Source organism: Alternaria infectoria (assembly GCF_024043175.1).
Source record: "Alternaria infectoria strain BMP 0036 chromosome Unknown scaffold_2, whole genome shotgun sequence".
Classification (NCBI taxonomy): Eukaryota; Fungi; Ascomycota; class Dothideomycetes; order Pleosporales; family Pleosporaceae; genus Alternaria; species Alternaria infectoria.
In genome coordinates, this window is record NW_026250691.1 from 128,777 (window position 1) to 146,287 (window position 17,511).

At 53.7% G+C, this 17,511-nt stretch overlaps 10 protein-coding genes across 10 annotated transcripts; 5 read left to right on the forward strand and 5 right to left on the reverse strand.

Moving 5' to 3' along the window:
- Positions 1–426: 426 nt before the first annotated feature.
- J4E92_001490 (uncharacterized protein) lies at positions 427–2,970 on the forward strand (the record flags this gene model as incomplete). The annotated part of the gene is made up of 5 exons (XM_051492901.1): positions 427–549; positions 604–1,373; positions 1,423–1,717; positions 1,763–1,966; positions 2,017–2,970. 5 exons carry the CDS (start codon positions 427–429, stop codon positions 2,968–2,970), a joined length of 2,346 nt encoding a protein of 781 aa, XP_051356132.1.
- A 157-nt stretch (positions 2,971–3,127) lies between these two features.
- J4E92_001491 (uncharacterized protein) lies at positions 3,128–3,693 on the reverse strand (the record flags this gene model as incomplete). The annotated part of the gene is made up of 3 exons (XM_051492902.1): positions 3,128–3,259; positions 3,340–3,539; positions 3,642–3,693. 3 exons carry the CDS (start codon positions 3,691–3,693, stop codon positions 3,128–3,130), a joined length of 384 nt encoding a protein of 127 aa, XP_051356133.1.
- A 415-nt stretch (positions 3,694–4,108) lies between these two features.
- J4E92_001492 (uncharacterized protein) lies at positions 4,109–5,262 on the forward strand (the record flags this gene model as incomplete). Its single annotated transcript, XM_051492903.1, has 2 exons — positions 4,109–4,607; positions 4,706–5,262. 2 exons carry the CDS (start codon positions 4,109–4,111, stop codon positions 5,260–5,262), a joined length of 1,056 nt encoding a protein of 351 aa, XP_051356134.1.
- Positions 5,263–5,618: 356 nt separating this feature from the next.
- On the reverse strand, positions 5,619–6,434 carry J4E92_001493 (uncharacterized protein; the record flags this gene model as incomplete). The annotated part of the gene is made up of 1 exon (XM_051492904.1): positions 5,619–6,434. One exon carries the CDS (start codon positions 6,432–6,434, stop codon positions 5,619–5,621), a length of 816 nt encoding a protein of 271 aa, XP_051356135.1.
- Positions 6,435–6,847: 413 nt separating this feature from the next.
- On the forward strand, positions 6,848–8,044 carry J4E92_001494 (uncharacterized protein; the record flags this gene model as incomplete). The annotated part of the gene is made up of 1 exon (XM_051492905.1): positions 6,848–8,044. One exon carries the CDS (start codon positions 6,848–6,850, stop codon positions 8,042–8,044), a length of 1,197 nt encoding a protein of 398 aa, XP_051356136.1.
- Positions 8,045–8,161: 117 nt separating this feature from the next.
- On the reverse strand, positions 8,162–9,003 carry J4E92_001495 (uncharacterized protein; the record flags this gene model as incomplete). Its single annotated transcript, XM_051492906.1, has 2 exons — positions 8,162–8,906; positions 8,954–9,003. 2 exons carry the CDS (start codon positions 9,001–9,003, stop codon positions 8,162–8,164), a joined length of 795 nt encoding a protein of 264 aa, XP_051356137.1.
- Positions 9,004–9,500: 497 nt separating this feature from the next.
- J4E92_001496 (uncharacterized protein) lies at positions 9,501–10,366 on the reverse strand (the record flags this gene model as incomplete). Its single annotated transcript, XM_051492907.1, has 2 exons — positions 9,501–10,019; positions 10,070–10,366. 2 exons carry the CDS (start codon positions 10,364–10,366, stop codon positions 9,501–9,503), a joined length of 816 nt encoding a protein of 271 aa, XP_051356138.1.
- A 420-nt stretch (positions 10,367–10,786) lies between these two features.
- J4E92_001497 (uncharacterized protein) lies at positions 10,787–12,805 on the forward strand (the record flags this gene model as incomplete). Its single annotated transcript, XM_051492908.1, has 3 exons — positions 10,787–10,931; positions 10,978–11,819; positions 11,867–12,805. 3 exons carry the CDS (start codon positions 10,787–10,789, stop codon positions 12,803–12,805), a joined length of 1,926 nt encoding a protein of 641 aa, XP_051356139.1.
- A 973-nt stretch (positions 12,806–13,778) lies between these two features.
- J4E92_001498 (uncharacterized protein) lies at positions 13,779–15,410 on the forward strand (the record flags this gene model as incomplete). The annotated part of the gene is made up of 3 exons (XM_051492909.1): positions 13,779–14,237; positions 14,327–15,173; positions 15,235–15,410. 3 exons carry the CDS (start codon positions 13,779–13,781, stop codon positions 15,408–15,410), a joined length of 1,482 nt encoding a protein of 493 aa, XP_051356140.1.
- A 1,195-nt stretch (positions 15,411–16,605) lies between these two features.
- Positions 16,606–17,475, reverse strand: J4E92_001499 (uncharacterized protein; the record flags this gene model as incomplete). The annotated part of the gene is made up of 5 exons (XM_051492910.1): positions 16,606–16,758; positions 16,805–16,939; positions 16,989–17,186; positions 17,312–17,339; positions 17,408–17,475. 5 exons carry the CDS (start codon positions 17,473–17,475, stop codon positions 16,606–16,608), a joined length of 582 nt encoding a protein of 193 aa, XP_051356141.1.
- Between the last annotated feature and the right edge of the window lie 36 nt (positions 17,476–17,511).

Genomic DNA, 17,511 nt, shown 5'->3' on the forward strand with positions numbered 1-17,511 from the left:
TCATGGGAGAAAGGATCCGTGTCAGGTGTCAGTACATGGGTACTTACTGGCTGTATGGTTCAGTCCGCTGACCCGACTCGGAGTAGAGTGGGCTTAGTCCGGAGAGACGCGTCTAGGACAAGGTGCCGCTTCCGCGCGACATACGGGAGAAGAGGATGTGAGGACAGCCTGCGAGCAGCCATGCGGAGTTTGTGATTTCTCATGCGTATGGGTGAGAGAAGGATGCGAGGTGGCAGGTAAAAGCGAGAGTGCGCCGTTGTTGTGTCATCCGGTGTTGAGGACGGAAAGAATCAAGGGCGCCAGGGCTGTGCGTTGAGCGTGGATCGCGCTATCACGTGCCGATGATCCGGTGGGGCAGGCGCATCTGGCCTCTACGTGCACTTGCATGTGCTTGCTGTACAGATTCACGAAAGTTGCTGCAGCGCTATGAATTTTCTCAAATCAGCGGTCGCGTCTGCGATATCGCAAGGCCCGGCCTTTGGTTACACGTTTGGGGATCGGGTCGATTTGAACGACTCCATCTGGACACTGCACAACGGCACAAAGCGAGTATGGCCCGGTGGTCTGCCTGTGCGCGAACGCTTGCTAACGTACGCCTGCTAGGAAGACGGCTCCAAATGCAGCATCTTCTCCTTCGACATAACCGCCAACAAGTCGCGACTGCCCCTCGCTCGCAATGCGCTCCGCAAACTACGCACCCTGCGTCATCCAGGAGTCGTGAAGGTCTTGGACACGGTAGAGACGGAGACATATATCTACATCGCGACCGAACGACTAAGCCCACTCAGCTGGCATGTTAAGAGGAAGAGTCTGACAGAAGAGACCACGAAATGGGGGCTACACAACATTGCGAAGACGCTCAAGTTCGTGAATGCCGATGCTGCGTCGATTCACGGCTGCATCCGCCCAGCATCGATATTCTTCAGCGAAAGCGGCGAGTGGAAACTTGGCGGCTTCGATGCGCTGAGCTCTGTGAAGGAAGACGATTCCATAATACCGACCTACGGTGGTCTCATACCAGATGCAGGACGGTACATGGCTCCTGAAGTTTCCAAGGGAGGGTGGGAGGTCGTCAAGCAGAACCCGACACACGCCGTAGATGCATACAACTACGGAATCCTTATATTCGAGGTCTTCAATGGCAGCTACAACAGTAGCGACCAGCTAGGGCAAATGAAGAGCATTCCACCAAGCATGCACCAATCATACAAACGCCTCCTCAACCCAAACCCAAAGTCGCGTATGAGCGTGGGCCAGTTTTTGGATCAGGGAAAGCGCATCGGAGGCTTCTTCCAAACACCATTGATTCAAGTGACGGACGACATTGAGAATCTGGGATTGAAAGCCGAGGACGAGCGGAATGAGCTACTCGGGTAGGTGGTTCCAGAATCCATTTCCAACCAGTATGCTGACCGATCATAGGAAGCTCGATGCGGTCGCGGACGACTTCCCGGCGGATTTCTTCAAGATGAAGGTACTTCCTGAACTACTGAAGTCTGTCGAGTTTGGAGGGGGAGGTGCCAAGGTATTCAGTACTGTCATGCAAATAGGACAGAAGCTTTCGGACGAGGAGTACGAAACTCAAATCACACCGGTTGTTGTACGGCTTTTCGCAAACCCAGATCGAGGGATACGGGTCTGCTTGTTAGACAACCTGCCGCTCATGATCGACCATCTACCTCAGAAGCTTGTGAACGATAAGATCTTTCCCCAGATGGTGAGCGCCACTTCAATTTCCTGAATGAAATACTAACATCATCAGGTGACTGGCTTCTCGGACATTGCACCGGTAGTGAGAGAACAGACAGTGAAAGCTATTCTTACTGTGGTACCCAAGTTATCAGACAGAACAGTGAATGGCGAGCTTCTTCGCCATCTAGCAAAGACCGCAAACGATGAACAGCCCGGTATTCGGACCAACACTACAATCTGTCTAGGAAAGATTGCGCGGAACTTGGGAGCTAGCGTGCGTCTTGATACATTCGACGTGCAAAATAGACACTAACATATTGACAGAGCCGAGCCAAAGTCCTCGCAGCAGCTTTCTCTCGCTCTCTACGTGACCCGTTCGTACACGCTAGAAACGCTGCGCTGCTTGCACTGGCCGCAACAGCCGATCTCTTCACGGAAGATGATTGTGCGACCAAGCTCCTTCCTATCATGTGTCCTTCATTGGTAGATAAGGAGAAGCTCATTCGCGACCAAGCACAGAAGAGTGTTGACATCTACATTGCACGGATCCGCAAATTCGCGGTCACAATGCCGGATACCGTGTTACCATCACCAGGTCTCGCCGCTGGCGGGGGACCTACCCCACGAATCGGGACACCTGCAAACGATACCTCGTGGGCCGGCTGGGCCATTTCAAGCTTCACAAACAAGTTAGCATCTACAAGCGGCGAGATGCAGGCCAACTCTGTAACCAATGGAGCAGCGGATCAAAGATCGTCCTCTGTACCACCAGCTACCACAACAACCAGCAAACCCCCAGTTCCTGTCGCAACAAAGCCAGGGATGACTCTTCACAGCGCGAAGAGTACCGCCTCAATTCCTACCATCAAATCACCAGATCCAGCAGCGGCGTTTGATGACGAGGCAGAAGACTTCAACAATGACTGGGGCGGCTTCGCTGACGAAGAGGACAAACCACAAGACGAGGAGGATCCATGGGGTACACCAGCCGTGTCGAAGCCAGTATCCACGACGTCATATGATGACAAGGGCGAGCCAGACTTCGCGGGATGGTTGGCAGCTCAATCGAACGCAAAGAAGCCCACGAAGAACGCTCTTCCAAAGGGTCTCACTAAATCAGCTACACCAGCAGCAAAGGCCGCTAGACCGGCAGTAGGAAGCAGGTCGAGCACGACAGGAACGACAAGAAAAGTCATCGTACCGCCCAAGAAAGAAGTCAAGAAAGAAGAGCCGAAGGCGGATGAAGAAGAGGAAGGCTGGGGTGATGCCTGGGATTGATAAGGTATCTCGCAAATGATGTCGATTGTTCAGCATAGCGACGGCGTCTTTGAGATGGGCTGCACCTGATAGATCTCATTGCAAGATCGTATGACTAGTTTTAGATATTACAATCTTAGGGATACATAATGTTACAGATGACGACGTTTGTCGAGCTCTATGCTTTCTTCTCTTCCTTTTCTCGCTTGCCGAATGTGTAGGCTAGACCGCAACCTGCTACATTGATCGCGCAGAGAGCCAGTGAGCCTCCTCTTACTATGCCGCGAGCGCTGAGCTTGTTCTTGATGCCCTGGGTTTGGTTAGATTTTGCCACGCTCAATTCAGTCCGATGAAAGAATTCTTCAACGTGCAGGAATAGTTCAGACATACCTGACTTCTCCGCATAGCAAGCAATGCATACAGTCCACTCCATGCAGCCGTTATGCCAGCAGCATCGGTCTTGTAGTTGCTCAAGTTCAGGTAGGAGGAGAAGAGCAAGACGGGTGTAAACGTCATGGGGAAGAACTGGAACGGACGGGCATGTTGGGCTGTGATTAGGGTGGCGAGGAGTGTTGGCGGTACAGAGTTCTCTGTATGAAAATAATCGAGTTAGCGATCTGCCTCGATAGTTATACAAGACCATGTGAGGCACGTGCGACGAGGTGATTCAGGAAGTGATAGGATAGACGTACCTCCCCAATTCCTCAGTGATTGCAGCATGGAGGCTTTCGGTTGTTCGGACATTATTGGGTTTTCGCGTGCTGTAGAAGTGCGTAAAAGAATTGACTGATGAGTGAATACGTCCAGTGCTCAGGAACAAATGCGCGCAGAAGGGTACATGGATTGAGATTGGGTGAAGACCATGACGTTGGTCCGGCAAGTGGACCGCCCGCCCGTGCCAACCCAGCACATGGAAACTGGCCTCCGGGACTCGCGAACTTCGACAGACAACAGATAACGCCTTAACGACTAATACAACCACAACCCCGTCACGGGACGATATTTGATTCACGCACACCCATCGCCATCACCGCCGCATTATCACCAGCCGTCCACACTTGCGCATCGGCCTCCCACCCCCACCGCTGCCTGCCCCGGCAGCACAATCTCCCACCACAACACACCGATACCCCACAAACCACCTCTCGCACACCACACAATGTCGGGCAAAACCTCGGGCTCCGACGCCAAATCGCGAGACCACCACGACGGCAGCGCCGGCCGAGCCTTCACGGTCGAGCAAAAAGCCGCCGTAATACGCATCAAATCATGCGCGCCAACCGCCTACTACAAGATCCTCGGTCTGGAAGAAGTAAAGGCCAGCTGTTCAGATTCGGACATCAAGAAAGCGTACCGCAAGCTCTCCCTCCTCACGCATCCGGACAAGAACGGGTACGACGGTGCGGACGATGCGTTCAAGCTGGTCAGCAAGGCGTTCCAGGTGTTGAGTGATCCGGATAAGAAGAAGAAGTACGATCAGTTTGGCGGGGATCCAGATGCGCGGTTTGATCCTAGGGCGCATGCGAGTGCAAATGGAGGGGGTGGTGCGAGTCCGTTTGGGAATGGGTTTGCGAGAAGAGGGGGTGGGTTTGAGGAGGAGATGACGCCTGAAGAGTTGTTTAGACAGTTCTTTGGGGGTGCGTTTGGGGGGCCTTTTGGTACGTGTTCCTCTGTCCAGAAACCTCGGTCTTGAGGTCGCGGTCTATACTGCACAACAGGAACAACAAAAAGACGATGACAAACTAACACACCACAGGCGGCATGGACACAGGCCCAGGATTCGTCTTCAACCTCGGCGGCGGCCCCGGCGTACGCGTCCACCAATTCGGCGGCGGCCGTCCCCGCAGACGCCCCGGCACCGCCGTCCCCCCCGGCAGCGAAGGCCAACAAAACCTCTCCTCCGCCTTCGCCAACCTGCTCCCCCTCCTCTTCCTCTTCGTCCTCCCCCTCCTCTCCTCCCTCTTCTCCGGCTCAACCTCCACCTCCGCAAGCCCCAACCTCGTCTTCGAAACACCGCGCTCACCCAACACACTCAAGCGCGTGTCCACGCGGATAAAGATAGATTACTACGTCGACCCCAAGGAAGTGCATGAATACACACCGAAGAAGTGGCGCAAGTTGGATGATATAGCCGAGAACCAATATGTGCATATTACGAATACGAGGTGTCAAAATGAGAGGGTCAGGCAGCGGAGGGCGATGGAAGAGGCGCAGGGATGGTTTAGTGTCGATCAGGAGGCTATGAATAAGGCGCGGAATATGGAGTTGAAGAATTGTAATAAGCTGAGGAAGTTGGGTGTGGATGTTTACTAGGTTAGGAGGTGGCTGGGGTGAATGCGTTCTGGTTTTGACGAGGGATAGACTTTGTCGTACGTTCGGCTGTACGTATCTTGATGTTGGAGTGTGGGAGGAGAGGTTCTTAGAGGGAGTTGTTCCGGGGATATAATTAACTCTCAGATGGACGCATGGCGCATAGAGGCGTATGATAGCGTCGACTGCGCGTTCAGGCGCAGGATTCCCTTCTTGAGCGAAATTACTCTATTCCCGTTCGCGTTCATATACATCTATCCATACTCATCAAGATCATGTCTATACCCCACCCCAAGTCAACTAATCATACATATATACAAACCTATCCTACAACGCACGTCTATCCACCACATCTACATCTAAAACCCCCAAAACCTCGCTATTCTCATCTTAACCCCCTCCCAACTATTCAACTTAGGCCTAACATCCAAATAGAAATTGAGTGCCTTCCCCACCTTCCCCTCATCCCTCCCCGCATAAAAGTCAATCACATACTCAACCTTCGTCCCACACCGATCCACCACCCAATCGTGTCGATCAAACGGCGGCTGATACCCCATCAGACTCTTCCACCGCGCCCGCGGCGTTAAACTCGTGCTTAACCCAGAAAACGAAGCCAGTTTAGGCCCGCCGCATTTCTCGCTACCGCGCCCGCTTTCCCACGTCTTGATCTCGTGCCACGCGCGTTCGTTGACGGCGTTGTGGATGGGCACTATGGTGCGCATGTCTGGGGCGGACGGGTCGTAGGATTTGCGGCGCATGGCGTCGAAGAACATTTGCTCAGACGGGTAGATCCAGTTTCCGGTTTTCTTGTCGGAGCCTGTGTCGCGCTCGTTGTTTGCCGGTCGTGCATTGGGTGCGGGTTGTGCTGCGATTTGGTCGGGGAGGGCGCGTGGTATTGTGCTTACTTCGCGGTCGGTGCCGAGGCGGATTTGCGAGAGGATGCTTGTGCTGCTTGGGGGTGGGGAGGCGGTGCTTTGGTCGAGCGTGGATGAGTCGCAGGATTGCTGGACGGCGGATTGGGAGGGTGCTGGCGCGGCGGCGGGTGTTGGGATGGGTGTGCTATGGGGATTTGGTGGTGTGGTGCCGTTTTGGGCGCGGGCTTGGGCGAGCCATGCTTCGCGTGTCTTGTGGTCGACGGGGCAGGCGGCTGCGGGGTCGTCTTGCGAGGACATTGTGGTGGAGATGTGTGAGGTTGGATTTGTCGGGTTCCGAGAAACTCGGGATGGTGACGGAAGGCATCGAGAAATGTTGGGCACGGGCCTTTGCGGGAATCAGGTGCGTCTGATTGGCTGGCCTTCGACTACCGCACTCCACCGCTTTGGACAGCGTCAGGGTGTATGTCTTTCTACCACCGGAGAATATCCTGTGGTAGACGGCCAATTTCCAAGATTAAACCTGTCTAACCTGTCATCGCGCAAGTAATTCCGCTGTCTCGATTCACTGTCCTAGATCCGCGCTTTCTAGACCGCATCCAACTAGACCCTGCATATAAACATTAAACCCCACCAAGCCCCCTTGACTTTCACCGCTACCCTCAGTGTTTTGCTTCTTTCCCTCCCTTCCTTCTCCTACAGCAAACGTCAAAATGTCCGACATCCACCGCGCCAGCACCACCGCCCCGGTCAACATCGCCGTAATCAAATACTGGGGAAAGCGCGACCCCAAGCTCAACCTCCCCACCAACTCCTCCCTCAGCGTCACCCTCGCGCAGTCCGACCTCCGCACCCACACCACTGCGTCGTGCTCGTCCAATTACCCGAAAGAAGACACACTTCTCCTCAACGGCCAATCGCAGGATGTTTCTGGTGCTAGGACACAAGCATGCTTCAGGGAGCTGAGGGCACTGAGGAAGCAGCTCGAGGAGAAGGACTCTAGCCTCGCTAAACTCGCCGACCTGCCTCTGCGCATCGTCTCCGAGAACAACTTCCCCACCGCCGCTGGACTGGCTAGTTCGGCTGCTGGTTTCGCTGCCCTTGTCCGCGCAATTGCAAACCTCTACGAGCTCCCCTCTTCGCCAACCGACCTCTCCCGCATCGCAAGGCAGGGATCTGGCTCCGCGTGTCGCTCGCTCTTCGGCGGATATGTAGGCTGGGAACAAGGCTCCGCTTCGGATGGCAGTGATAGTGTTGCTTTCCAGGTTGCGCCTGCGAGCCACTGGCCTAATATGCGCGCTGTTATCTTGGTTGTTAGCGCAGCCAAGAAGGGTGTGTCGAGTACCTCTGGTATGCAGATCACTGTTGCTACATCCAGCCTCTTCCAGTCAAGAGCTACCGAGACTGTCCCAAAGCGCATGAAGGAGATGCAAAAGGCGATCCAGAACAAGGACTTCGAGGCCTTTGGCAAACTTACCATGATGGACAGCAACTCTTTCCACGCTACTTGCCTCGACACCTTCCCTCCGATCTTCTACCTCAACGATGTTTCCCGTGCGGCTATCAAGGTTGTCGAGAGCATCAACGCTGCGGCGGGTAAGATCATCGCTGCGTACACTTTCGATGCGGGTCCAAACGCTGTTGTGTACTACCTTGAGGAGAATGAGAAGGAGGTTGCTGGTCTCTTCAAGCAAATCTTGAACGAGAAGGACGGATGGCAAGGCGAGAGAGGTCAAGCTGTTCAGGCCAACGCCGACGCGCTTGAGAAGGTCAAGTTTGACGCCGGTCCCGCCATCACATTCTTGGAGGAGGGTGTTAGCAGAGTCATCCTGACAGGTGTTGGTGAAGGTCCGGTCAAGACTGAAGAGAGTTTGATTGATGAGAAGGGTGAACCCATCAACACCGCCTAGAGCGAATGTTGCTACCTAATCGCCGAATGTTGAGTAGATACCCGTACATAGAGTGGACTGTCATCTAGTTGCCATGATCAACCAGCAAGTACAAGCCCCCACATATCTGACCATGCTCTACGAGGAGCTGCCTGTGTCCTTTGGTTCCTTGTTGACATCTGGCCGCTCCAATTTGTATTTTCCGGCGGCCAGTTTGTACTGGTTGGGGCAATTGGCCTTATCCGCTTCGTTCTCATGCTCATGATAGCTACAAAAGTCAATATCGAAAGCGCCGAATTGGTTTGCACGGCTTTGAGTACGTTCGTTGCCGACCCTCATGTAGAAGCGTACGAAGAAGTCCTTTGGTAGATCCTGAATCATCGCCGCTGATTTGGTGCTGTCGCGGGAAGAATACCATGTGACGAAGGCAGTGTCCACGAGCAGATCCAGGAGTGGATCTGTTGAAGGAAGGTTATCGAAAGCATATATGACCGACTGATAGGGAGCAGGGGACGGTTTGTTGAATTTTTTGACCATCGCTCGGTTCATCGCTGTTCGTAATGCTGCCACCGCGAATCGATCTGCAAACACGTACAGCCTGAGCATCCACTTTTGCTCATTGCTGGTTGTTCCATCTGCGATCTGAGAGTAGTTGCTGGGAAGATGCTGAGTATACAGCCATTCCACGAAGAGGTTGAAGACACCAGGCAAGACATCGGTGAGAGTCACGACTCCGTTCTTGGCTTCCTCCCATGTTCCGCTGAGTGCTTTGCTGAAGTATTCGGAGTAGTGTACCAGAAAGGCCTTCTGGACGTAGTATTTGTTGCCGTCTGGGCCGACTTCGATGATGACGTTTGCTGGAGCACTTTGTTGAGATGTGACACTAAGTCGAGGTCAGTTCTTGTTCATCTGTCGGCCTGAAAGACGTACCTGTGAAGTGGCGGCACAACCTTTGGTGGCGAGGTACCCGGGGCACTCATGGCCTGTGTAGGTAGTAGCAACAGCGACAGAGCTGCCACGAAGTTGTAGAGGGAGAAAGGTTGGACGCGTCGACAGCCGCAGTCGACGGCGGTTCGTAGAGGATTGTTGTTCTCACAGCTCAGGAAAGAAGTAGCAGCAAGCTGTGTGAGATGTGAAGTGAAAGTGAGTGTGGTAAGCGAAAGCTTTCGTAGCGCGCCTTCTCAGCATAGTGAGTCCTGGCCAGAGATGCACGTGGAGGAAGGAGCGAGCAACCAACGCAGGAAAGTTACAAATGAGTGATTGAGGAAATGTTGAACATTAATTAATACGACATGGCTAACATTAAAGCCACTGCAAAGCATACAGTAGACAGCAAAACTGCATAGATGGCCAAAACACATTTCGAAAACGACAGAAATTTGCAATGAAATGCACCATGGTATAAGATCCCCCCAAATGTACAATGCAACGCCGAAACAAGCAGAACCAACTATTACAGAGACGATGTACGTATCATCTAGTCCAAAACGACAGCAAGGATGATGATGACCAAAACAATAGCGAGAATGAGCAGCAGAATACACGCCTTACTCCTTGCGCTCTTCTGGTAGTTGCTCGCCTGCTTGAGATTCACATGTGCACCTCGCGACGCATCATGCGTGACCTCGACATTCTCCTCGATGATGTCGAGTTGCGCACCCTGCTCGTGCACCATATGCGCAACATCGCGGAATAGCTCGTTGAGTTCCCCAACCGACTGCTCGATATTGCGGATCTCAGACTCGCGCTCAATGATCATCGATTCCTGGAAGTCTACCTCATCCTGGTTTGCCAAGCGCAGCTGTTCCTGCTCTTGTTGTTGCCCAAAGTCTCCTCCCCGCTCTTCGCTTGGCGATGATACGTCTTGCAGGGCTGTGCGTGCCGCCTGTGCCGACTGCTTCTCTTTCTCTAGCGCTTGCTTCTGGAGGTGTTGGAACTCGGTGAGTGTTGCTTTGAATTCGCGCTGGAGCTTCGATTGCGTGAACTTCTGCGAGGGCTGTCGTCTGTTAGCTACCGGCTTCCATCTCAAGAACGAGGTATCCTTACGCCAACATCGGGCCAGGTGGTTATCTTCTTTAATCCCTCTCCAAGCTCTTTGAACTTCTCCGATGTCTCTTCGACGGTGGTCTTCACGCGCTCGCGCACACGGGCGGTCTCGTGCTTGGTCCCTAGCTTGCCCGTCTCCTGCGACAGGCGGGCGACGTTGCGGGTCAGGGCGAAGAGGTCGTCGGAAAGCTTGTCGGCGAAGTCGCGGAACTCTGGGTCATCGGCGTATGACGGATCGTCGTCCCTTCGCCATGTCGTGGGTTGCGATTCGAGGGCGCTGGAGCGTTGGAACGACATGGTGCCGGATAAGAGGAGCGGCACTCGATGATCTTCTAGACGAGTGTTTGTACGATGTCTGAAGCTATGCGATCGTGTGTGGAGTTGTTGCAGCCTAGTACGCAAGTCCAATCGTGGCTACCTGGAGGTTGGTGCTCGGTGGTTCCTGCGGCGATGACGAAGGACCGCGGCTAGGGCACATGGCTCAAGGCACAAGCGGATCCCTTAGGTAAGCGTGCAGCTGTCGGCGACCAAGTGGTAGCTGCGCCGATCAACAATGTTTGTTTGACAAAGTCGGGCAGCTTTCCTTGCTGCAGTACTCCAGACTGCCGCACCAGCGCGTTCGAATTACCCTTGGCGCGACGCCATCCTTCTGCTTCTTTGCTATGATATAGCCCGTTCCTCACTCATACGCTCTCTCCGCCCCGACCTGTCGCAAACATGGCGCTCGCACCGCTGGGAACACAAGTGCGCCCATATAGAGATTACCTGACGCCAGCTCTGCACCGAAGGTTCAACAAGGCCAGTCGGTACACGCTGCTGCTATGCTATGCGATCGCGTGCTGGATGGGAGAATGGGATAACAGTGAGAGACTCCGAATAGAATTAGACACACCTACTAACAGAAACAGTGCTATGGCTGTGGTTTCCTCTAGGTCTCACTGGCATTCGGACCCTCCTCATCTTCCTCTCAGCCCTTTCCATCTACGTCCTTCGCGTCGCCCAGTGGCATGTTGGCCGCCGCCAAACAGAGACCCGAGTCGAGACGTTCACAAGATACTTCTTCCGTCCTGCAACGCTGATCACGCTTGTCGCATACGCTTTCTCCGCGATGCTGTTTGTCGAAACTTATATCTGGTCGCGGGGCACCCAAGCCAGGCTCAACTTCATCGAGGCCGGCCGCATGCACGAGCGATTCCGGCTGAACGAGAGGCCGCTCTACCTTCGCTATCTCTTCTACCTACTATCAGCAGCACAATCTGGAGTACACTTGTGGAGGGACTACGACAAGATTGAGTTGCAGGCTATGAAGCCTAAGAAGGAGCGGGGTGACGCGAACACTTCCACCCCGGCACGACGGGGCCCCAAGCCCAGACATGTCCTTACGAGATCGCTCAAGGGCATTGCAACACAATCAACCTTCTTGACTTCGGTCATTGCAGCTGCCGGTTTCTGTCTTTACTACCTCGGAACCCGAAACCTGATCTGGAGCTACTACTACAGCTTCAGTCGGTATCTCTGGAGCCTGTCCAAGACTTCCACACCTACGGGACTTGCCCCATTCCTGCCTCTGTGCTTCATGTTCGTCACAGAAGGAACGCTTCTCGTTGTGCTCTGGGAGTTTGTCAACAAGACCTTCGATGTGTACCTTGCACAGGAGCCCTTGAAGAACGATGTGCCCATCACGAACGACTCTACCGACCCCAATGGATCCCTTCTGAACGGACTCAAGTCGAAGAAGGATACTGTCAAGGTAGGAGGAAGTGATGCTATTACTACGTTCACTGCTAACTAATTCAGGCCATTGCTTTCTGGGAGCTAGCCCTCATCACCGACGCCTTTCCTGAGCGGCGCAAGACTATCTACAGCGAGATGGATCGTAAGAAGGCCCCGACACATCAGCAAGTTACGGACATCTGTCTGGGACAGCTCAAGTGGCTTATTGAACGCGTCAGTGCTGGTCTCGATCCAGCCTACCAGCCCAGCGACGCATCAGGTCAAGACAAGCCAACCGGGCCTATAAATCTGGTTCCTCGTATCGCACAACCGCTGAAGGACGACAAGCCGATTGCTGCTGCGCCACCACAACCAAGTACCAGGTGGGAACATGTCGAAGCAGCAACCGCCAGTATTGCAAAGTCACACAGCGCTCCAGGAAACGCACAGCAAGCATACAGTCGGGAAGCCATCAACAAAGGAATGAAGAAGGCCCAAGAAGGTGCCAGAGAAGCCGAGTCGTTCTTCACGACTTATTACAACAAGCTTGTTTCTTCCCCAGTCGGCTTACTGTTCCAACATTCCTTCCAACGGACATCGAACATTGTCGTTCTCGGCGCACCTTACTCTCAACTTTCCCAAGTCTGCAATGCCGCGACTGCACTAGCAAATCTTGCGGTGTTTTCTCTTGCTGAAGACAGCCTCGGACGCTTTCACCAAGGAATACCAAGTATAGTGCGTATATTCACTATTGCGCTGAAGAAGATCGATGAGTACATGGACACAGCTCCAATCCATTGGAGTGACAAGGAGACGAACGGGAAGCCAGAAGCGGAGAGGAGGAAGGTGCCTGAAGTAGATGAAGCCAGAGAATGTCTCAGACAAGGTCTTGAGAAGGTCCTTGGCAGCTTCAACGAATACCTGAGCGGTATGGGTCTCAGCAGGCTGGAAATTATGGAGGCCAAGAAGGTCGTGGGTGTCAAGAAAGCACCAGAGATGATTCAGGCGGGTGCCAAACAATAGATACCAACGTTGCAGCAGCCCGATTTTGTAGGAACATTTGAATGAACCCGTCATAGACACACCTTCTCTTGTACATACAATCGCAGTGTTACCAAGACTCTTCCATCGCCCAGGACCATCGCATAATCAGTTTACGACAGTCCCAAACCGATCGTCCCCCATCGGCCTCTCCGTCGCCCATCGCATTACGCCAAGCCCAACTCCCCTTCCCAAGATCGTCTGCATCAGCTCTGCCAACCAGCAAATCAAAGCCTTGAACCCATCGTCGCCCCCAACGAGGAAGATGCCAGATGCCAGACAACCGATGCAGATTGCTACATCATGCAGCTGTCATTGGTCCTGTCAGACATGACCTCGCTGTTTCAAACGAACGTCGGTTCCAGGGGTAAACACGATGGGCGTTAGCGCGCCCCACTTTCAAAAGTAGCCGGGTTGCGCGTCCGATGGATCCATATCGTGATAGGGAAGGAGAGAGAGCCAAGGACGTCATGTTGGGTGAGGCTTGCGCGGTGCATGGCGCGATGGCGTTGGTGCTTTCTTTCGTCTGGACTGCTCTCCGTTTCTCCTCGTCTTCTTTCTGTTATTCACGATAACTTGGGTTTCCTGTGGCGTTTGGAAAGCTTGAGGGACTGTTTACCTACTTGTACCTTTTGGATGATCATACCCGCATTGTCCTTCTTTTCAGCCGCACGTCCTACCTAGGTGCCATTCGTTCAGGCGGGTATTGCGTAGTCGTTATTTTTCTTCTTCTTGTGTATACGTTTATTGCGCCCTGTTATTTACATTCGTTCCTGGCGATTGGATTGGATTGGATTCGTGCCGGCTGAAGGCGAACGGGACGCGTTGACAACATCGCACTTGGAATACTGGAAAGCGACTTTAATACCACGAATCCTCGAGAAGACGTTACGAAGGAATTGGAAAGGCGAAACGACTGGAGAGCCCAGACTCTAGACATCGACGTCACAACACCATGCACACCTACCTGCCAACCTGGCTCGCGCTTTCAGCGGCAGCAATCCTACCCACAGCGACAGCATTCTATCCTTACCACTATACCTCCGGCAAAACCTCCTCCACATCAACCCGATCGCATCGAACCTCCCCACAACCAGCGTCCTCTCAAGCAGGAACCACGCGCTCAATAACGCTCCCGCTTCGTCGCATACGCACACCCTCATTACGATCCCGCCAAAACGTCTACAACATCGTCAACTCGAACAACCCCAGCCAAGAAAACAGCGTAGCCATAGACCAAGATGGCAGTGATCTCAGCTACATGGTCGCCGTAACGTTTGGCGACAGCACGGATGAATACCATCTGCTGCTTGATTCAGCGGCGAGCAATACCTGGGTTATGAGCGAGGAGTGCGAGAGCGAAGCGTGTAAAACGCATGCGACTTTCGGGACGGCGGATTCGAGTACGCTGAAAGTACGTTGTGCTTCCCATCTCTATCCCTCTTCACCTAGGCAATCTTTCGTCAGGTCATACATAAATGCAAATACTAACACAACACCCAGACCGACGCAACAACCCCCTTCAGCGTAACTTACGGCACAGGTTCCTCGTCAGGCCACCTCGCAACCGACGTACTCCATCTCGGCCCCTCCCTCTCCCCCACCCTCACGTTCGGCCTCGCGACAAACGTATCCGACGAGTTCCGCGCATACCCCATGGACGGCATCCTCGGCATCGGCCGCGGCGTCCAAGGCACAGGCGACGATGAAATTGACGCACCACAAATTATGGACCTGCTTTCGAGCCAGAACCTCATCGGCGCAAAGATGTACGGTATACATCTGAGTCGGGGCGAGGATGGCAAGATGGATGGAGAGTTGAACTTGGGTGAGGTGAACAAAGATCGTTTCACTGGCGACATCAACTACATCGAATGCGTAGACAACGAGTCAGGGTTCTGGGAGATACCGTTGCAAGACGCTGGTGTAGATGGAAAGTCTGCTAACCTCACCACTGGAGTCGACCGAACAGCGATCATGGACACGGGCACATCCTTCATCCTCATCCCTGAACCGGATGCGCTGGCCCTGCATTCCCAAGTCCAGGGGTTTGAACAAGATGGCGAGACGTTCTTCGTGCCGTGCGATACGAGCGCTGCCATACAGCTCAGTTTCAACGACCGTGTATACAACATCTCCACTGCAGATTGGGTTGGAGGCAAAGACGACGGATCGGAGCTGTGCAGGAGTAATATTGTAGGCAGGAAGACGTTTGCCGATAACCAGTGGCTGGTGGGGGATGTGTTCCTCAAAAACGTCTACAGCGTTTTTGATTTCGAGGGCAGTAGAGTGGGATTGGGTGTGTTGGGACAGGAGCAGGATGTTGTTGCTGAGAGTGAGAGCTCAAGTGGTATGTTTGGACCTTTTTCGAAGTAACATCAAAGTAACATTGACTGACATGACCTTAATAGGTACCGCATCTCCTTCGGCATCGAGGACAGCGACTGGGACTGGGGGAGCGAGCTCGAATACCGCGGGTGCTGGGCAGCCTCAAGATCAGGAGGGCGCTGCTGCTGCGGTGTCCTCGACTTCGACGTCCTTCCTCGCGCTCGCTGGAGCATTCACCGCGCTTTCAATATTCATGTAGCATATAGGATTTGGGTACGGATAGCATTACTAGCACAGGCGTTTAGGGATAGTGCATCATTGGAGTTGCACATACAACCAGCAATCTGGTCTTGGGGCGTGACACTACGCGGACACATTGTAGATATATACATAAATCCATATTCAACACATCATAACGATTTCACATCTGCCCAACGTCCAAGATCCCCAAGGCAACGAATAGTACATATACTTTGCCCAACATCGCAAACCACCTCACATCTACCGTAGAGCAAACAGTGCAGACACCGGCTTGGTGGCCTGATCCCCCAGCGCATCTCCACTTTCCGCTCTACATATCCACCTATCCACAGCACATTACTGCGTACCCACCCACCAAGCTTACCCACCGGCCCAGTACCAGCACCAGCACCAGTACCAGCACCAGCACATCTTAAGCAAGGCCCTCAGACTCTCCTCGCCTCGCGCTGCCTGCATTAAAGGCGGGGCGGTACATCGGAACATCACATCCGGGTCAAGAGGATTGGATACTTTAGGAACGGTCTTGGTACATGCGTTGCATAAGTATGGGCTTGGTATGTGGAGAGAAATGTGACGAGCGAGTCAGGGGAAGGGAGATAATGCGAGAGATATGCGGTGTTTGGTGCGAGATAAGGGTGGATGCACGATGTGATGATATGATGGGGAGGCGTGTTTCAGATTGGCACATCATCTATGTGTGGACGTAAATGCTGTTGAGCCATCACGTTAACAGCTTTTGCTCAATGGAAAGTTGGGTCACAATGTAGTAGTCACCAAGAAGATAATCATGTATATAGTTCACAGGCTTCAACGATTGATATGGGTAGACACGATAAGAGCAAAACAAAGCACCGGTTATTAGAAAGATCCTACCATTTGCTCAATCTCGATCCACACGCTTTCTGAGAAGATAACCCCATCATGAACTACCCCAAGATGATGTACGGTCCAAACACACAAAAGATCCAGCACAGTAACGCCTCGTATAGGTGCCGTCAGAGATGAGACTGCAAGCAGACTGGAAGGAGTCGGCTTGTCTGCTACCCCTACCGGCCCATGACATGTTGCCCTCCTTCTCAAATAGACCACTAATTAGACACCCGATAGCCGCCACCGTGTTGCTCTTGTCCAGGCTCAACATCGCGCGGTTGCGGCGGCTCTCGACCTATATCGTCGCAAAGTCTTGTCCAGGCTTACAAGATCAAGCACTTCTTGGTCTTCTTCTCTTTCCGGGTCAACAGGGCAGCCCGGGTGGCGTGCTCGAATACTTCTCGGACGCCCTCGTTCGTCTTGGCTGAGCACTCGAGGTACTTCTGGGCACCGATCTTCTTGCGCACATCCTCGGCCTGGGGGTGTTAGTGGGTGATGGACGGGTGGAGTGAGACTACTAACCTGCTCGGGTGTCACGGGCTTCTGCGAGGTCTTGTGTAGCTCCTCAATCGTCTTCTGGTCGAAGCGCAGATCCTTCTTACATCCGACGAGGATGATGGGAAGGCCCTGGCAGAAGTGCAGAACCTCGGAGATCCACTGTTGTGTGTCAGCGGCTGCTTGTACGCGTGTGAGGCATTTGCCGTACCTTCTCCTGGACGTTGTCAAGCGAATCGGGCGAATCGATGGCGAAGCAAATCAGGATAACGTGCGAGTCGGGGTAGGAGAGAGGGCGCAGACGGTCGTAATCTTCCTGGCCGGCGGTATCCCAGAGGGCGAGCTCGACGTGCTTGCCGTCGACCTCGACATCGGCGACGTAGTTCTCGAAAACGGTGGGGACGTAGACCTGCAGGCGGGCACGTTAGTGGGTGCGTTGGGAGGGAGTGCAGGCTGCGATGGCTGCGAGTGCAGGCGGAACAGCTAGGCTGACGCGGCTCAGGGATGCAGGCGAGGCGGGCGGCGAGTACTGACCTCGGGGAAGGTGCCCTTGGAGAAGACGCTGCAGACGGCACCGTTAGCAGTTGTTTTGCAGGAGTGTCAAGAGTGATGGCGAGGGCGAGGACGTACATGAGCAGACAGGTCTTTCCACAGGCGCCGTCACCGACAATAACGAGCTTTCGTCGAATCTCGGCCATGGTGTCGTGGGGGATGGGTTATTGAGGCGGCGGTGG